The sequence below is a fragment of the Tachypleus tridentatus genome, chromosome 7, assembly GCF_004210375.1.
Source record: "Tachypleus tridentatus isolate NWPU-2018 chromosome 7, ASM421037v1, whole genome shotgun sequence".
Taxonomy (NCBI): domain Eukaryota; kingdom Metazoa; phylum Arthropoda; class Merostomata; order Xiphosura; family Limulidae; genus Tachypleus; species Tachypleus tridentatus.
In genome coordinates, this window is record NC_134831.1 from 43833128 (window position 1) to 43851496 (window position 18369).

At 35.8% G+C, this 18369-nt stretch overlaps 1 protein-coding gene across 3 annotated transcripts in view; it reads right to left on the reverse strand.

The window, feature by feature from the left end:
* The window catches only part of LOC143255544 (TBC1 domain family member 14-like), an 88920-nt gene that overhangs the window by 42119 nt on the left and 28432 nt on the right, over positions 1 to 18369 (reverse strand). For all 3 annotated transcript variants that reach the window (XM_076511374.1, XM_076511373.1, XM_076511372.1), the window contains one exon: positions 12026 to 12190. In XM_076511374.1, the coding sequence (XP_076367489.1) occupies positions 12026 to 12190 (165 nt within the window). The remainder of the gene's footprint in view (positions 1 to 12025; positions 12191 to 18369) is intronic.

Genomic DNA, 18369 nt, shown 5'->3' on the forward strand with positions numbered 1-18369 from the left:
AGGACTTTCTGTAGCATAACTGTAATTATCATTTCTCACCAGGAAGACTAACAGGTAAGTACGAAAACCATCATCAGTCACCTGAAGTTGGCCTTTCCAGTCGTGGTTCCAAGTTATTTGACGTTACGGCCATTTTCAAAGAGTAAAGTAATAAAAATTTTAAAAGACTTATAGCAAAATTTTAATATTAACTTGTCAGAATGACTAGCTGGTAGTTCAAACAGCAGCATTAGTCACCTGAAGTTGGCCTTTCCAGTCCTGGATTTGAGTTATTTGACTTTACAGCCATTTTCTAATTTCAAATTGAACTAGATGGGCTATAATTCTGAAAATGGAATCTCATTAAAAAAGGTCTATAAAGTCTGAACTAGGGAAGTGCAGAAAGCACCACTGTAGAGCTGAAGTCCTTGACGATGAATGGGGTCCAGCATTATTAACCTGTTGACTGCCAAGTATTTCAACTGCTATGGCAGCTCCTATGCTGGATTTTTTCAGCAAAACTGAGTAATTTTTAAAACAAAGGAAATAAGCAACAAATACTATATTTTCTCTAAGCCAATCTTATAACAGTACACAAAATAAAGAAATATGTACAAAACATGAAACAATAATGCACAAAATGTCAAAGGATTCAGCATTCCAATCATTGTCATTAGGGCACATTTTCTTGGAACTGTTTTTACCTCAACTTGCAATTTTACGTTTACTCCCTGGTGTTATCACCCGTTTACCAGTGCTGGTTGATGGCCAGTTATCATCATCTTCACTAACATCTGAGCCTTGTATTTCTGTATTTTTCAAAGAATCTTAAAAATCAGAATATTTTCTGAATCACTACTGCTATCTTCAAACTCCAAACCAAGTTCAAAATACAACTCTAATACTTCTTCATTTTGTAACTTTTTCGTGACGCCATTTTGGATCGAAAGTGAAACAATTTGTAAGTAGGTCAAATGTATGTATTGTGCTGACATCTAGTGTTAAAGTTAGGCATTACTGAGACGGAATTAACTCGTCCTTGGCACTGTGTTACCAATCGGCATGGACGAGTTATCTCGTCTGTGGTACTGAAAAGGTTAAGGCCAAAGTCCTATCAGAGCCATAGTCCAGTGATCCATAGTCAAGTTTTGAATGAATAAGAGCACGATACATCTTTAGCATAGAACATTGACCAGCTCCCCAGGTGATGGAAAAAAGGACACGGAGGATGTTCAGTGCTCTTGTACATTTGACCCGTAGCTGCTTGATGTGTGGTATAAAAGTCAGCTTACGGTCAAAGATAAGCTCCAAGAATTTTGTCTCAGGGACCACAGGCAGCACAACTTCACCAATACGGAGTTCAAGATCAGGGTGAATACTACTTCTGTGGCAAAAGTGCATGCAAATGGTTTTAAAGAGAGAGAAGTTAGTTGTTTGCTGTGGTCCATTTCAGTAAACAATTGAGGGCAGCGTGTAGCTGCCACGCAATATACCTCATGTTCGACAACTGACAGGAGATGTGAAAGTTGTCGACATAGAGCCCGTTTGCAACAGTAACAGGGAGTTGTTCAGTGATGGCATTTATCTTTATACTTAAAAGTGTGACAATGAAAATATACCCCTGAGGGACTCCAAGTTCCTGTAGAGATGAACGAGAAAGGGTTGAACTCACACGAACTTGGAATCTCCTGTCCATTAAAACATTTTTAATAGAAATGATCCCATAGCCATGTAACTCATATGTATGGAGGTTTTGCAAAATGCCATACCTCCAAGTTGTATCATAAGCCTTCTCAATGTCAAAGAATACTGGTACAAGATATTGTCATTTGAGAAAGGCTTCTCAAGGGAGCTACAGGAATTCAAGGCCAAAGTGGTGTGTTAGGGTTGGATCCCTCGACCACCAGGATTCTCTCCTCCCCTTCACAGGTTGCCATGCACAGCAAACATGTGGGTGGATGTTTAGATTCCAGAGGAGGTAAACTGAAAGAACAGAACCTTCTCTGGGAGGTCCCCTCACCATGTACAAGAATTTACACTGAGGGGCAGAGATAAGGAGAAATAATTTATTTTGTTAAAGGGTGTTCTATAGTAACTGAACCAATCTGTGTGGGCTTTGACAAAAAGAAGATTATTTATGGTTCTAGATACAACTGTAGTAATCCATATGGTAATGGTATGTGAATCTATTACAGACTGTATAGTAAAAATAGAGCAGAGAAATTGTGGATTGGATTCTAAAGTAATTGAATCAGACTTTTGACAAGAAAAGAGAATTATTTAGGTTTAGATAGAGCTGTGATATCTTATAGTGTGAGGAATTATTTTACTTGATTTTAATATATTATTTTAAAACATGTGAATTGTGTGTTGTCCATTTATTGTTCGAATTTACTACCAACCAGTCACAGACAACTGGTGTTAAATAATTCCAACCCACATATATATAAAACCCTGACAATTATATTTATAAAAGTTTCTATAGTGCATGTACAATCTACTGGTTGCTATACAAGTACAGTGACACTTCTCGTACTGTGTTTTGTGAATGTGTGGCAACTATGTTAAAATTTGCTATTTACTACAGAGATTGCAAAACTACTTTGTCATAGCCATTTAAAACATTACCTGTCACGGGAATAAGTCATGTATCAGTTTGTACACCTATATAAATGGTACATTGTGTTAAAGTTAAGGATATTTTAAGGTGTAATCAAATTTTTTTAAATAATAAAAAGTTGCTATGCACACTCTGGTTTACTCAACATTCTTTTGCACTGGAAAAGTGAAGAAATGAGAGAAGAAGTGTATATCTACATGCACCTGTAATTACAGGGCATTCAGCCATTTACTTTTATCATTTACAAAAAGGAAAGTTGCCATTCAAAAATGATCTAACTCATTTTTGCATAACAGTTTCATGATAGCATATGTGTGGATTTAAACTTTCCAACCTATAACAGCAGTCTGAAGGGATTAGGTTTACATAATTTTTCACAAGAAAGACCAGCATTTCTTTAGTCTGCTCCCTGCTAGTACAGCGGTATGTCTACAGATTTACAATGCTAAAATCAGGGGTTCGATTCCCCTCGGTGGGCTCAGCAGATAGCCTGATGTGGCTTTGCTAGAAGAAAACACACACACACACATTCTTTAGTCCAGAAAATATGAAAAACCGTTTTTTTTTTTAATTTTGTGTAATTCACTTTTGCATGACAAAGTTTAATATTTTTTATCAGTACAGCACCAGTCTATGAAGCAATCAGCAACTGACTATAGCTTCCACAAAGGAAGACATTATGTGCTCCATGTGCAGGAGGCCCAAATGAACACTTCATGCATTAACAAAGGCTAATTCTTCACAAGTCTAAAAAACATGCAAGTTGGGATGATGGGTGGGAGCTTCTGTGGAAGGAGGAGTACCTATCTTAAAATGATTTTCAAGAAAAGAAAATGTTAATAATTTTTCCAGAGAACTAAAAGTAAAAATCCCACACGGAAATGATGGTGTAGAAAGTGATAAAAATAAAACATTTAAAATATGAGATCCTTTCTAATAACTTAAGTGTCAAAAAAGGATAGTTTATACTACAAATCACACACTAGGAGGGAGAATCTCTGTGTACTATTCATTAAGATACTCATCCACCTAATACGTTTCACCAACTACAAATGATATTGTAAAATGAGCCTATTGTATAGTACCAAAATGTCACAAAGTTGGGTGGAATGTAATGGTTGCTAAATCAGTTTGTCATTTTTCTTCTTCCTTTTTTTTGGGGGTGGGAGGGTGGGTGGAGGTATGAAACCATGCATGACTAGTGTGTCTAGGATAATATATCAAGCCAGCCATACTGTACACAAGAAATAGGTGAAATATGCAGGAATGAATCATTCCATACCTGCATCTTAATTCCCAAGCAAAATGCAAGACCCATCCAACTAGTATAACCACAGGGAATAGTTTGGTTCTTAGTGTATGGGTTGGCCTGTACTACAGTTCTGGGTAAATACCACAGCCTTAATTCTGATCAGGAGATTTGTCCACTCAGTTTAATATCCCAAAAGGGATCTCTTCACACTGGCCTCCCTATCAGTTTAAGGCTGAGAATGCAAGGTTTCTCAAAGTCCACTAGAAGAAATCATGTACAGCAGGAATGTACAGTCCAAAACATAATCAAATCAGCATGATGTCCAACACTAACAAACCATGCAATGTGTTACCATAAACAGGGACAGAAGATGTGAAGGCAAGAACCACACCTAGTACTGTACATATATATATATATATATATTTTTTTTGTAGAAGATAAAATATAAACATTGCTAGAGCAATCTTGGGGGAAACCTCATGTTCACAGCAAACAATAAGCAAGGTTAGATGGGCTTAACTCTATCTGTTATTCCCTACTTCAAGTAGATTTCCAGAGAGAGAAATATTCTCAGTTTCCCAGTGAGGCAACATCAGCCACATAGTGGGTTCCATTATCTCCAGTGTGTGTATATATGACAGCATAAATTATAAATTCACTTTGACAGGTTCTTGTATCCCTACCTCCTCCTTTACCAAGAACCTAAATAAACTGAGCTAAGCTTGGTTGCCTGAAGTTAGCTTTTCTGACACAGATACTTTTGTATAAATGGTATAATTTTGAGCTCTGTTGGTTTAGCCAGTACAATGATGTATTTATTGGTATTTTTTTCTATTTTAAAAAAAAGTTGTACTTTTACATTATATATATAGTTCTAGTATGCTTGCACTGGCTATTGTTGTGACAATGACATGTGTGAGTAAGTATCAACAACTAAACACTGGGTGAATAATGATAGGGAAACAAGGTCATATGTTGCAGAACATTTGTTTCAAATTTCATAATTTCAACTGAAAAAACAAATCAAATTAATGTAAGAAAAAAAGATAGTTTGTATTAGAAGTTCTAATCCAAATGAGTAAAGTTTTGTATCATTATTTCTTACAATCACAAAAATGGAACTCTTCCAACACAAACTAAAAGTTTAAGCTAAGCACCAAAATTTCATAATTTATAACAGAGGGTCTTGTTGCCTCCTACTAGTGGATGGATGAGTTGTAGTTCAAGTCTAATTGTATCAAAGTCATGTACAGCACACATTATTATGTTTGGGGTGGGAGTTTCATCAAGATGTTTGGTACATGTGCCAAATCTTTATAAGCAGTGGCATGTGGTACGAGCTATCTGCTCTATGAAAAGGTGAATAGCATTCCTGATCTTTGAAGTTTCTAATATTCATTCTGCACACTTTATCTACTGACTTCCCACTATAGATATAGTATCTGTATGTACACCTAATAATATAATACCAGGTTGACAACAAGTTAAAAAACATAAATATGATATACAACATCTAACTAATGTATGTAATCTGGACATTTCTATCAAAGCTTTTATAAATTGGTTGTTTAGCATTTACTGGTGCAAAGCAACTAGGCTATCTGCACCAAACAACTGGTTGAAAAAATAAAATATGTAAAAAGACATTCAAACAACACAAAGACCAATTTTCAAATTAAAAACCTTAAATACAATTAAAAAGACCAATGGCCCTTAGAAATGTAAAAACACAATTGAGGTGGACAGTGCCACCACTGCCAATGATACTGTCCAATATCAGGGGTGAACCCGTGATAAAAACATGCCTAAAATGGTGCCATTGTGAACAGTCTTAACGATGGCACAAGAGTATATTGTGGGCTATTGTGACTTGAGTGTCATACATATTACATATTAGTGCATCAGTCTTAAATAAAAGAAAACAATGAGTTAAAAAAGTGTGACCAATGGGTGGTCTAGTTAGGACAACTTCCTCCTTCCTATCCTTATGGAAGCAAGATAGCCAAAAAGTAACAGAAGGTTTGATCTGGAAAAGCTTGTTACCATATTGCTCACTCCAAGTCGACTGCCAAATGGTGTGAAGCTGAGGCTTGAATACAGGACTATAGTCCATGTATGGGACAGGCATGGCCTTGATGTTACCAGAGTAGAAAAACGTAGCTGTGGTGTCAATAAGCTCATTCCTATGAATGCCAAGATGACCCAGTATCCATAAGAACTAGATAGAAGTAAATGATAAAGAGAAATGGGCTAGTTGGTTTTGAATATCAATGAGAACAGGGTGAGAACTAATGTGAAATGATTCCAGAGCCAGTAGAGAACTAAGGAAATTGGAAGAAAAAGTAAAATCAGTGAACCAAGGCAAAAGAAATGGTGTAAAATTTGGTAGTAAACACAGAAACTGTAAAGGGGATCCTGTGTGCAACTACCAAAACAACAACATAGAATGGCAGAGCTCACAGATTCACCTGATTTCGAATTGTCTGTATAAATGGGAGTGGAAGGATGGTTCAAAAGATGTCCAGCAAACAGAAGATGGTATCTGCCTTCTTCAGATGACTCAAAAGATTATAAGTGGGATGGTAATAAGTCACGGTGGGACAGACCCAATCCAGTCAGTTATGCTTGGACTCGAAGGCCAAATAGAAGAATGGAAGACCATGTATCTCAAAAGAGTATAGTCCACTGATGAGGGAAGACACACCTTCTGGTGGGATGTTGTGGAAAGAATCAAAGTTTTAAAGTATACAGTGAAGACACTTGTCAACAGTGGAAATGTAGAGGAGATTCATGAGACTCAGTGTACAAACTCTAGATTGGAGAAGTGCATAAAGCCCCCCATGGAGAATGGGGTGCAACATATTCAAGGCTGAGTTTTTGACAGAGCCATAGACCAGAGATCCATAGTCTAGTTTCGATTAAACGAGGGCATGATAGATCTTTAGCACAGACCATAGATTCATTCCTCAAGAGATGGAAGAGAGGACATGGAGGATATTTAGTGCCTTTATACATTTGATGCACAAGTGCTTGATCTGTGAAATGAAAATCAGCTTATGGTCAAATATAAGTCCCAAGATCTTTCCGTTAGGGACTAAAGGAAGCACAACTTCACCAAGACAATGCTTGGTATCAGGGTGAATACTCAGTTGGTGGCTAAAGTGCAAGCAAATGGTTCTACAGGGAGAAAAGGTAAAACCATTTGCTGTGGTATACTTCAGTAAATGATTGAGGGCAGTTTGTAGCTGATGCTGAATAACAGGCAGTTGCCATCCATTCTACAGTTTCATAATGAATACTCTGCCTAAAAATTCTATCAAAGAATGGTGTTACTCTTTATAATGAAAAGTGTGACACTCAATACACACTCCTGAGGGAAGGAATGGGGAAGTGTCAAACCAATACAAACTTGGAATTACCAGCCCATTAAAATTTATTTTTATGAAAATGAGTAAATGGCCACACAACCCATATGAGTTGAGGTCTTACAAAATGACATACCTCCATGTAGTATCTTAAGCATTCTTAAGGTAAAAACACAAAACAAGATGTTGTCACTTGAGACAGGATTTCCTGATTGACATTTCAAAGTGGTATCAGGTAGTCCACTGGGTGGGCAAGAGGAGGTTAACTAATTTGAGCAACCAAACAACATGAGCATTAACCATCATCTCTAAGATCTTACAGAGGCAACTCATCAAAGTAACCAAATGGTAGTTTGAAGGAATCTTGGGCTCTTTCTCAGGCTCAGAAAAAGGGAGGACAATACCCTGGTGCCAAGCATCAGGAAAAGCATTTTTCTGTTAGATCCAGTTAAAAATAACCAGAAGAATAGTAATAGAAACAGGAGAGAAATGGTACAGCATCTCCCAGTGAATATCATCAAGTCCAACCAATGTACACCACTAGTGTAAAGGAGTAACCATAGTCATAGAAACAATCAGCCTGAAACAAAAGAGATGATGACTCTGCCTAAATCTTGATGGATAAGAAGATGGGGGAAGAAGCAGAAATACTAGATGCATGAGAAAAGCTTCCACCAAGAGTATTGGCAATGCTCTGGGCATCAGTAACTTTCTGGCCATTGGAGACCAAGATCGAAAGGGGAACAGAAGTATACTGCTCAATGACCTTCCAAACCTTGTGCCAGATGAGTTTGGAACTGATGGTAAAAGAAATGCTGTTTGTGAACTTAATCCAAGGTTCCTTATAGCTTTGACATCTTATCTGTTAAGCACGTGCTAAGGTGTCCCAGGCTTGTTTTTGAGCCTCCCATGCCATGTGGCAGGCAGGATTCCACCACAGATGAGGATACCGTGGTAAACATGTTGAAGGTTTAGGAATACATTGATCAGCTACTTTGAAAATACAGTCAGGTGCTGCTGCCAAACCATTGTCTACTGTTGGCTTATATACAATGAAAGGGCAGTGAAAGAGGGTCATTTGGCCTGGTCCAGCTTCCATCTAGGTGCATAGGTCAGATGGCATTAACCATGGCCAGCCTCTTTCAAAGTAATAGGAAAATGATCATTGCCCTGTGGATCACTGTGAATCCTCCAAGAGAAGTAAGAAAAAAGTGAAGGGAGCAAACAGAGAGATAAACAGCAGGAAAAGATTGACTAGATGCATGAAAATTGTAAACACCGTAATGAAGAGAGAAATTATGTGATCAGAGAGCATAACCTCTAAGGAGTGACCCCTCCCATCAATATTAGCACATCCCTAGAAGAAATTACATACATTAATGTCCCCCCACAATTAAAGAGGGAGATGACAACTGTTTAATTAAAGCATTAAGGTCTAATTGAACACAAGTCTCCCCAAGAGACAGAAGAAGGAACAAACAGTGATAATACAACCCAAGGAAAAACAAATGGCTACAGCCTCCAAGTGTATCAGGTGGCAAATATAGGGCAAACACATGCTGTTTGATCAGCAGTGCTACATCTCCATGCACTTATCCATCACACAATCTGTCATTTTGGTATAAAGAAAAGGTGCCTGTATTGGCAAGATTCAGAAATGTTTCCAGTAAACAAAGACACACAGGATAATAAAAATAAATCAACACCTTGATGTTATCCAAATTAGAATGGAAAACTCATGGAAAACTTTTAATTAGGTAGACAAGAATTGGGCAGAATCCTTCTGTTTTCAACCATGTCCTTTCTGTTTATTAGAAGGATGTCTATTTAATCTCCATGGATCCTACCCTGGGCCGAGTGGGCAGGCCTCTGTCAGTGATGAAGATTCCAGCAACTGAGGACATGAATGAATAATCATTCTGTATCTCAGAGTCAGAGAAGAAGATGGATCTGAAGAAATGCCCAAACCTAGAGCCAAAGGAAGTGGATCAAAGAAATCACTGGAAGTAGTGGTGGGGACAGAGATGGGAGTAGATGTTGATTCATCAACTTTCTTAATCATGTGGGGCAAAAGACTCTTCAAGTGGTTTGAAAAGATTCTGTTGGAAGCATGGAGAGATTTTTCTGCACTCCTACTCTAGCAATGGAATGGAGTGCATATGTCTGAGATGGAGTTGGGGTCAATAATTTTTAAGCCTCTAGGTAGGAGATATTGTTTATAGTCTTCAAACATTGCACCTCTTTTTCTACACTCATTTAGGGTAGGAATGAAAGTAAGAGGGGTGTGAATCAGTGAAGTTAACACAATGTGGTTCCAGTTTGCATTTGTAAATGTTGAGATCTTTGTCACAACAGCAACATGATGTCTTCAAGTGACCAAACTGCGGACACTGGACACATACGAAAAGGCTGGGAATACATGGTTGTACCTTACAGTTCAGATAACCTGTCTTGACAGGTGGACATGGTGATGTAAACATCAAAATAAGAACATTGATAGGCAGCATAATTCCATCTTTACAAGTGGAGATTTGGTGCACTGTAAAAACATCTTGGCTGGAGAAACAAGCGAGGATTTCCAACTCATGAATGTTCTTTAAATCCCTCTCAACTATAACTCCTCTGGAAGAATTTAAAAATGCATAGGGAGTAACATTGATGGACATATCCCCAATAGCATTCAATTTCATAAGTTTAGTATATTGTAGTGATGATGTCTCCATCAAAATGTCTCCAAAGTGTAACTTTCTTACTGACTTGGAATAGCCCTTTTAATCCCTTTTGAATGAAAAAGAAAGGCATCTGCCCTAAGGATTTCTTGGATAGGGAATACATATTTAGAAATCAAGGTACAGAATCCAACTGTGATGGTGAGTGTACAACAGTTGTCCATGTGTTGTCATTTTTGATAATCTTTTTTTTCAATTTTTTTTCATGGAAAGGAGGTACCCATAACAAAAATAATAAATTTCAGTGCCAACTGTCCCCACCCACCCACCATAGAGCCCCACAAGGGAATGCACTGCAATGTCAAACAAGGACAATGCAGCAACAACAGGGTTTCATGAGTACTACACCTAAACACCAGCATCAGACACAATGTCTACAACATCTGTTGAGAACAACCAACATTGGTATTCAATTGACCCAAGCCCAAGTGGACCAAGTGGTATGTTAGGGTTTGATCCTCTCCTCCCCTTTAAGGGTCATCACACATGGCAAATGTGGGTGGATGTTTAGATCCCTGAGGAAGTAAACTGAAAGTACAGAACCTTCTCTGGTAGGCCCCCTCACCATGTACAGGAATCCACCCTGGGGGATGGCTTTTATAAACATAAGGTTAATATAACAGTGAATTATATCACTTTATAAAATCTCAAAGACCTATGATTTTCTTATAATTGTTTATTAAATATTGGGAATTAGTTTCCAACTTCCTAGTAATGTTGCAGGAATTTTGACTTAAAACTTAAATCCAACTTTTAAAAACAGTCAAAAATCCTATAATGAACCAAAGGAAAGTAAATTTCTATGTATGTCATGATTATGTGAAATTAGGCACACACAAAAAAAAAAGATAAACACACTGATCAAGCATAAATCAACAGTTAATTCTGTGAAAAGCAGTATTAAAAATATTATATTTAAGCAAACAAATAACTTAACTACAATATACATTATTACAGAATATCAAAATGCAATTAATAGTATATTTTCTTTTTTTCAGAAATATTTTTTGAATGAAATCAAGGAACATCTTTATGATAACACAAATGTCAAACATATGCAGCTATCACTGGACACTGGGAAAAATTTGGTACTCAGAAGAAATAAAAAAAGGAATATTACTGATACCAATACTTTACCATAAGTATAAATTTAAACAACCCAGTTACTATATCAAAAAGGGTATATGATACTAAAAATATTCAAGCACTGACATTTAAGTTACCGGAAAACCTGGTAAAATTATGTTAATTAGTTCAGTCTTCAAAAACAAGGGTACTAAAATGTTCAGGTTTGCAAAGCTTAATTTACAGGAAAATGCTTATTTGTTTCAAATTAAGCACAAAGCTATACAATGGGCTATATGCTCTGCCCATCACAGATATCAAAACATAGTATTTAGAGGTGAGTCTGCAGACATACTGCTGGGCAACTGAAGGACTAGGAAAATGCATCAAAAAGTACAATTTGTACAATTAAGACTACATAAACTGCACATTGAGAAATTTGCTGCAGCAGGACTAAACAAATGGAGGAAAAACCTTTAGTTTAGCAGTTACTAAACTTCTCTATCATGCAAAAAAAATTAATGTAACATTACAGCTGAATGATTAGTGGAATTTGTTAGTTATTAATGGGTCAGGCTTGTTAAATGATTACATATGCCTAATGAATTATTCTCACATTAAAATTGGATATATGGAGTAATTAAATAAAATTATGAAATGAAATACTATAGTGTTTAGTTGATTATTTTTGTGACATTAACTGATTTTAATTTAATTTATAACTTTTAATACAATTTTTTCAGTCCTAGTAAAACCATAAAGAGTGGAATTTTGACAAAAATAAAATACTATTTTTCATTTCCCATGAATGCACTATAGCAAGAGAAAAGCTGAAAATATAAGAAATGGTTAAAATCTCTGCCAGGGAAAGACCAACAACACATGTACAACATTTTCTAAAGAAATGGAAACATTAGGTCACAATGAATGATATTTGGTCAAAATGTTAATTATATATGTTGTTTTTCTCACAGCAATCTTAACCACTTTTTTGTATTTTTAGACCCATGCTTACGGTGGGCGGTTCTCTAGGATCAGAGCTGTTGTTGAAGTGGCAGGCGAACATCCTTCATTTTTAAAGCCACCAGAAGGAGTTGGAGATGGACCTCTAGAAGATGTTCTGCTTGGTTCCCGAGATGTGTTTTCATCTAATTCTTTTGATCTCCATGATAACAGATTTCTGCAGTGATAAAAGTACTTATAGAAAACTTTCATATCTATAGAGAACACATGAAATATGTAAGAATGAATAACTCAAGCGTCTTTAGTGGTATGTAAGGAATAATTAGAAACACAAGTACAAGAAAGATATTGTAGTGTTACACAAACAGAGCAATATCTAATATTTTGCTGAAACATTTACACAATATATTATATAAATACTGTTTTAGAGCTAGTAACATGGTGAATTTCACATTGCTTCAACCAAATCTGAAAAAGCATTACTAAGTTTATAGTTAATATTAAATAATGTATTGTGCATGTAATACCTAAATGGTTGCATCTTCCCAAAATAATTTACCAGATTTAATGGGCTTCCAATTAAAAAAAAAACAACTGATCAATGGACAACTAGAACATAGCTTATAATAATCCAAAAACTTACCAGCTATAGCTATAAGTATTTTACAATTAAAACTCTAATAACCATATAACTATAAGATAGCCAATTATACTTTAATTTTGTTGCCCTTTTGTTTACCATTCACTCATTATTCCTTTTATCATTTAATTCAACTATGAATATTTAGTTTAAAGCACTAAATCACCTTCTCTTTGGAATATGCTAATTTTGAGTATGTACATATTATGGAACTAACACAAGATTACCTAAGCAGTGATGTACGTAATATTAATGTTGTGGAACATTATGTAGATTTATGGTAATAGCTTGTCACATGAAATATAAACTTACAGTCTAACCACCAGATAAAATGCCTTTTTGATCTTAAAAATGAAAGATATTGCTTGATGCTGTTCTTGATATTGAAAAGTTGTTTAATTTTGAAACATTGTGGTATTCTCTGGTTAATTAGGTTTTTATTCCTCAGGTTCATTTTACTAATTCCTTTGATATTTACTGAAATTGATGTCATTGAGATTTATGTTGTACCTAGCCTTGTCTAAGCGTGGGTTTACTAACTGTATTTTGTAAGTGATAAAATCTGTACTATTAGTTGTTTGAAAGTTGTTTTTCTGTTACATTTAATATACTGTTTTTGTTTAACCCTGGTCAAAACACTGTTTTGTTTAATCTGTAACACAACTATAACATAGTTTAAGTCATTCTACAACACTTTACCAGCTACAGTACGACTACAAAGGTTTGAATGTCCCATAAGATACAAACTTATTTCCAATTCAATGGTTTGAATGCCCTATATGTCACACTCGACATACATTTTGTGACACTTAATGCATGATTAAGAACCACTTGTAAGAAATCACAGAATGGTACACAAACAAGCAAAAATTATACATTAGACACCAAATTAAATTGAAATAAGTCAATTAAAACTTTTATTACATTAGTAATCTGAACTAAATAACGATTTAACAAAATTACAAAATGAACATAATAATAATTACAAAACATACAAAAATTAATCACAATCACTGATATTTCAATAATTAAACATTACAATAACTAAATGGTTAATTATGGTACTATAGTCACAATTTCTATATTCAAAGAAGTTTAAGTCTTTGGCTTCAAAATACATCACCACAAGTAACATGAATATATAGGTATGTAAATAAACAATATTCCTACAACACTAAAAAAAAAACACACACTTCAAACAAGTCCTAGTTCAAACCCAGTATATGCTGAAATCCTATGTAAAGTACTAATACTTCAAGTAATCACTCATACACCTGGTTCTTCCCTGATAAAGATAATGATATGATGAAACTTCTGGACAAACTCTTAAGACAAACCCACCTCCCAAATACCTTATATAACCCAAGTAGTGTGATGAGAAAAAAAAATGAAACCCTTGACTGCACTTGCAAGCTCTGATTAGTGATACCATTATACTGTTTGGTTAAATTATACAATTTATCTGGAAAAAATGATGTAAATCACAATCTACCCTTTATATTATCATTCCACCTTAAAAAAAGTGGGCTTGTCAGTTTTGTTAAACATCAAGATGTGATTTAATATTTTCCAGTGAGCTGTGTTATATATCACATCTACCAAACTACTAGAGTGCAATGTCTTCATTTTGGCCTATTCAAAACTACTTGTAATGCTATGCTATAGCTACTTTGTTTAAACTACACAAATCAGTTCATATAATTGACTTGTAATCTTTGCTGCCTGGTATGAATATAATTCTAAATCAATATGGCTGTGGAGCTAAGCCCCATTTCATAATTCAACCACTGGCCACTTTAAACCTTTGAATATATTATAGTTTCTAGTATAAATTCTCAATCATACAGATATAGTTTAGACTTCTGAACTGTGCATATTCCTCCCACATATTCATGCTCAATGACTGGATATTTCCTCAGCTATTTTGTGAATTTCCTTCTTCCAAAAGCAGCAGAAAATTCATTACCATCAAATTCCTGTAAAAGAACAGTCCCAAATCCAGTGTCTGAAGCATAAGCATTCAAAATAAATTGGAAGTGAGGTAGATGTAAGATTGTAGAAATTAACAACTAAATCTTAGAAGTGCAAAATATCAAGCTCTTCCCCACAATATTTGTTTCATAAATTTTATTTCAGTTTCATCTTTAAAAGGAGAAGTTATTGCAGCAAGGTTAGAGATGTAATTAAAGTATAACCTTATCAAACGTATGAACGATCCTAGCCTCTTTGTAGTGACTGGTCACTCTACAATTTGGACTGGTCTGACTTTGTCATGCATTGGCTTAATATGGCTAAGAAACTGGCCCTCAGTGTGGTTTTCATGATTTTGTCTAAAGTAATTGTTACATTTGGTAACCCAAATGGCATTATTTTGGGCTGATAAAAAGCACCACAAGCAACGAAAATCATGACTGGTTTTGATTCTTCTGCCATGGAGAGTTGCCAATAGCCACAACTTAAGTTAAGTTTGGTACAATAACAATCTTTGACAAAAATTTAATCTTGGTTTTGTTGGAGTTCTGCATCAACAACAGTTTTCTGAATGATGATACCAAGGTTACAACAATATTGGTAAGACCCATTCTGTTTTTGCAAAGTACTAATGGGTTTGCATCTGAACTTAAAGATTACCATATCTAACATTGACTGAATTTCTCTTTTTACTTTGACTCTAAGAGTATGTGGTCTAGGGTATGGCTTTTTCCAAACCATTTCACTGTTTGTCAAACTACAGAATGTTTGGAAAGTCACTGTGCAGTTTTGTATGTTAATAAATATAAAAGTGCACAGTGACTTTCTGAACACCCTGTAGTTACATATTCATCAAAGTCAGTCTTACTTGGGACATTAATTAACACTACTCAAGAGCTTTCTTGACTATTTCTACTTGTGTCAAATCTGAGGTAGCACTTACATGAACATTACTGACTGTTTATTTCACTCTGAGGGGTGTTATGTGCAGTAATTCCTCATGTGAATGAGGCCTAAGTACCAAGGTGTTTGTCTTACCTTCTCTAACTCTGTTATTTTTCCTATCACAGAAATACATGTTCATTCCAGCACACCTTACTCATTTTGGATGCTAAATGTTTATATTATGATTTCATGTTTCTAGCAGGATTTCAGTAAGTTCATATTAAGTCTTCTGGTGATGACTAAGAGTTATTTTACAGTCTATCAGAATAAGTACTTCATCATCTACTAAAATTTCCTTGGCCTAATAAACTTATTGTAATTCTTCCTATACTGTGGTTGGGTGTTTAACAACTCTTCTCTTGTTACATTGCAAATGTTATTTATTCTCTACTTTAGGTCACTTATCACTGGTACATAGATTTTATTTTGATTGTTTCTATTTGACCTGTCTACAACTCTCACAGTATGGCCATTGGCTCTCTGGCAGTTTTTCAAAATAACAGTGTGAAGGTGGAAAATCCTTTGCTACCATGTGATGTTTCCTTGTAAGAAGTGAAGCAACTTACCTATCCCAGTATACTAGCTATTTTTCATATAATTTCCTCTGCATTAACTTCAAGCTTCCAAGTAAAATGCTCTAGAGGTCCATTGCATACTGTGTGGTATGGTTTAGTGCCTAAATGCTTAATAAATAAAAGCCTCCAAATGTGTCAACAGCTTTCACAGAACCCCAACTTATGTGAAAACAGCAATTCCTGCTAATTCTCTGCATAACCTAAGAGAAGTGTCCTCCTACTGAAGTGATTTCATCTTTTTTACTGTCACCTTTGTACCATCAAGTTCAACCACTTTAAAACCTTTAAAGGGTTTTCTTCTGTTTTTAGTCTTGCTTCTATTCTCTACATTCTTTCATGACCTGTAACTGTATATTACCTACCTGACTTACTTCATTACATTCAAAGTTTGTACCAACTTCTCTGGTCAAATAACATCCTGCCCTGTCAAATTAGATTCACAGGGTCTCCTAACACCTGCACTGTTTCCCAGAACTAAACCACATATAAAAGTACACACACACAAACACGGCTTCTACCACTCATGAATAATAAGGTGTTTTAACATATACCCAAACCAGGTGGACTCTTCTTGCTGTTTCATCTATAAAAATACAAGTTTTTGTAATACCAAAAAAGTGTTCATCTGATACCAGACTTGACATTACTAACACATCCACTTTTAGGAACCTATTAAACCCTCAATAACAAGTAATAGTTCATTTTTGCTTGAATTACATGCTGCAGAACTTAACCTTTTACATTTTCCTACACTAAAATGCACTTCCAACAGATATTTACCCCATATTCACATAATAATTTTTTCTATTCTACATGTGCAATTTTCATTGGCCACTAGCCCACATATGGTACAACTGACTGTAGCATGTCAATGCAACAACCCTGCATCAATAGGAATGCAATATACCCTCCTAGTACAGCTGACTTTGCAATTTAGAGCCCAATCATTACTTGCATGATTAAATGAAGAAAAATGAACTAGAAGTGGGATGGATGGAAAGTGTGAAAGGAGGTAAGTATCTATCAGATATTAAGTTTTGATAGAATACCTTACATCCTCTCACATAACAGTTAGAATTCCACATTGAAAATATGGAGAGACCAGTGCAAAAGTTACGTGGATGAGCAGGATTCAGAAAGTACCCAAAGAGAACCCATGAAGTAAGATACCTTAAAATATACAGTCATACTTGTAAGAATCCATACTCCACCTGTACCAGTCCAATCAGGAATAAGATGTGCTAAATGATGTAGATTGGCTAAGACACATCATACCATAATCTTGGGTTAACTTTGGTGCAAAACCATGCAGCATCAGGTATTTGTTGTCTGGTCTGCAGTAGAAGGAGGGTCCTAAATGTCTTCACCTCAGGCCAAGAAAACAGAAAAGAAAAGCAACTTTAATTTTGACAACCCAGGCAGAGCACAGGTGCAGACCCAGACTATAATCAATACAATTGTGTCCAGGAAACCAAAATGCAGGCAACAGTAGGAAAAAGAAATGCAAATGTGGTGAATAGACTTCAGTCAAAAATAAGGAAACATCAGGAATTTTTTTTATCTGATCTGCTTTAATAGGAGGGTCGAACCAGCAACATTTATAAGGACGTATTTTGTCTGGTTCTATGCTGATTTAACACAAGATTGCCTGGGAACTAGCATCCAGGCAGCAGAAGTATAGGATAAAAAATCTGGAGAAGTAAACTGCACATGGTGGATTGATCTAGTCTAAAACCAGGTGGCACTGGAAATATGTCTTTTGATCTGTAGTAGGAGGATAGTACTCACCATCTACACCAACAGAACACCACTGCCCTACTTTCAAACGAGTGGAAGCGGTCATATTCAGGAGGAACCTTCAATGGTCCACAATCTCAGTGGCTCGAAACTGGTTAGTTGGAAGGGCTCTTGTACTCCACTAGAAGAGGGAGGAAAATGTGGTGGGGAGTAAGGAGGAACAGAAGATCATAAGATAGTGCAATGTGTAAACCCAAAAACCATATTTTGAAAAAGTGGCCCAGACCCAGCACTGTTCTACTCATGATATTTCATGAGTTGATACAGTCTAGTACATGCCTTATTTATGAAGCAATATGCTGTGAGGAATCCTCTAGTGGTCTTGTGGAACACCCAATCTCATCTTTGAGAATTACAGGTCTGTAAGAGTGTATGGCATAGATTTGAAGTTTAATGTATCCAGACAGACACCACCAAGCAGAATTCAGAAATGTTAAAATAAGCCACTGTAAAGGTAAAACAAATAAA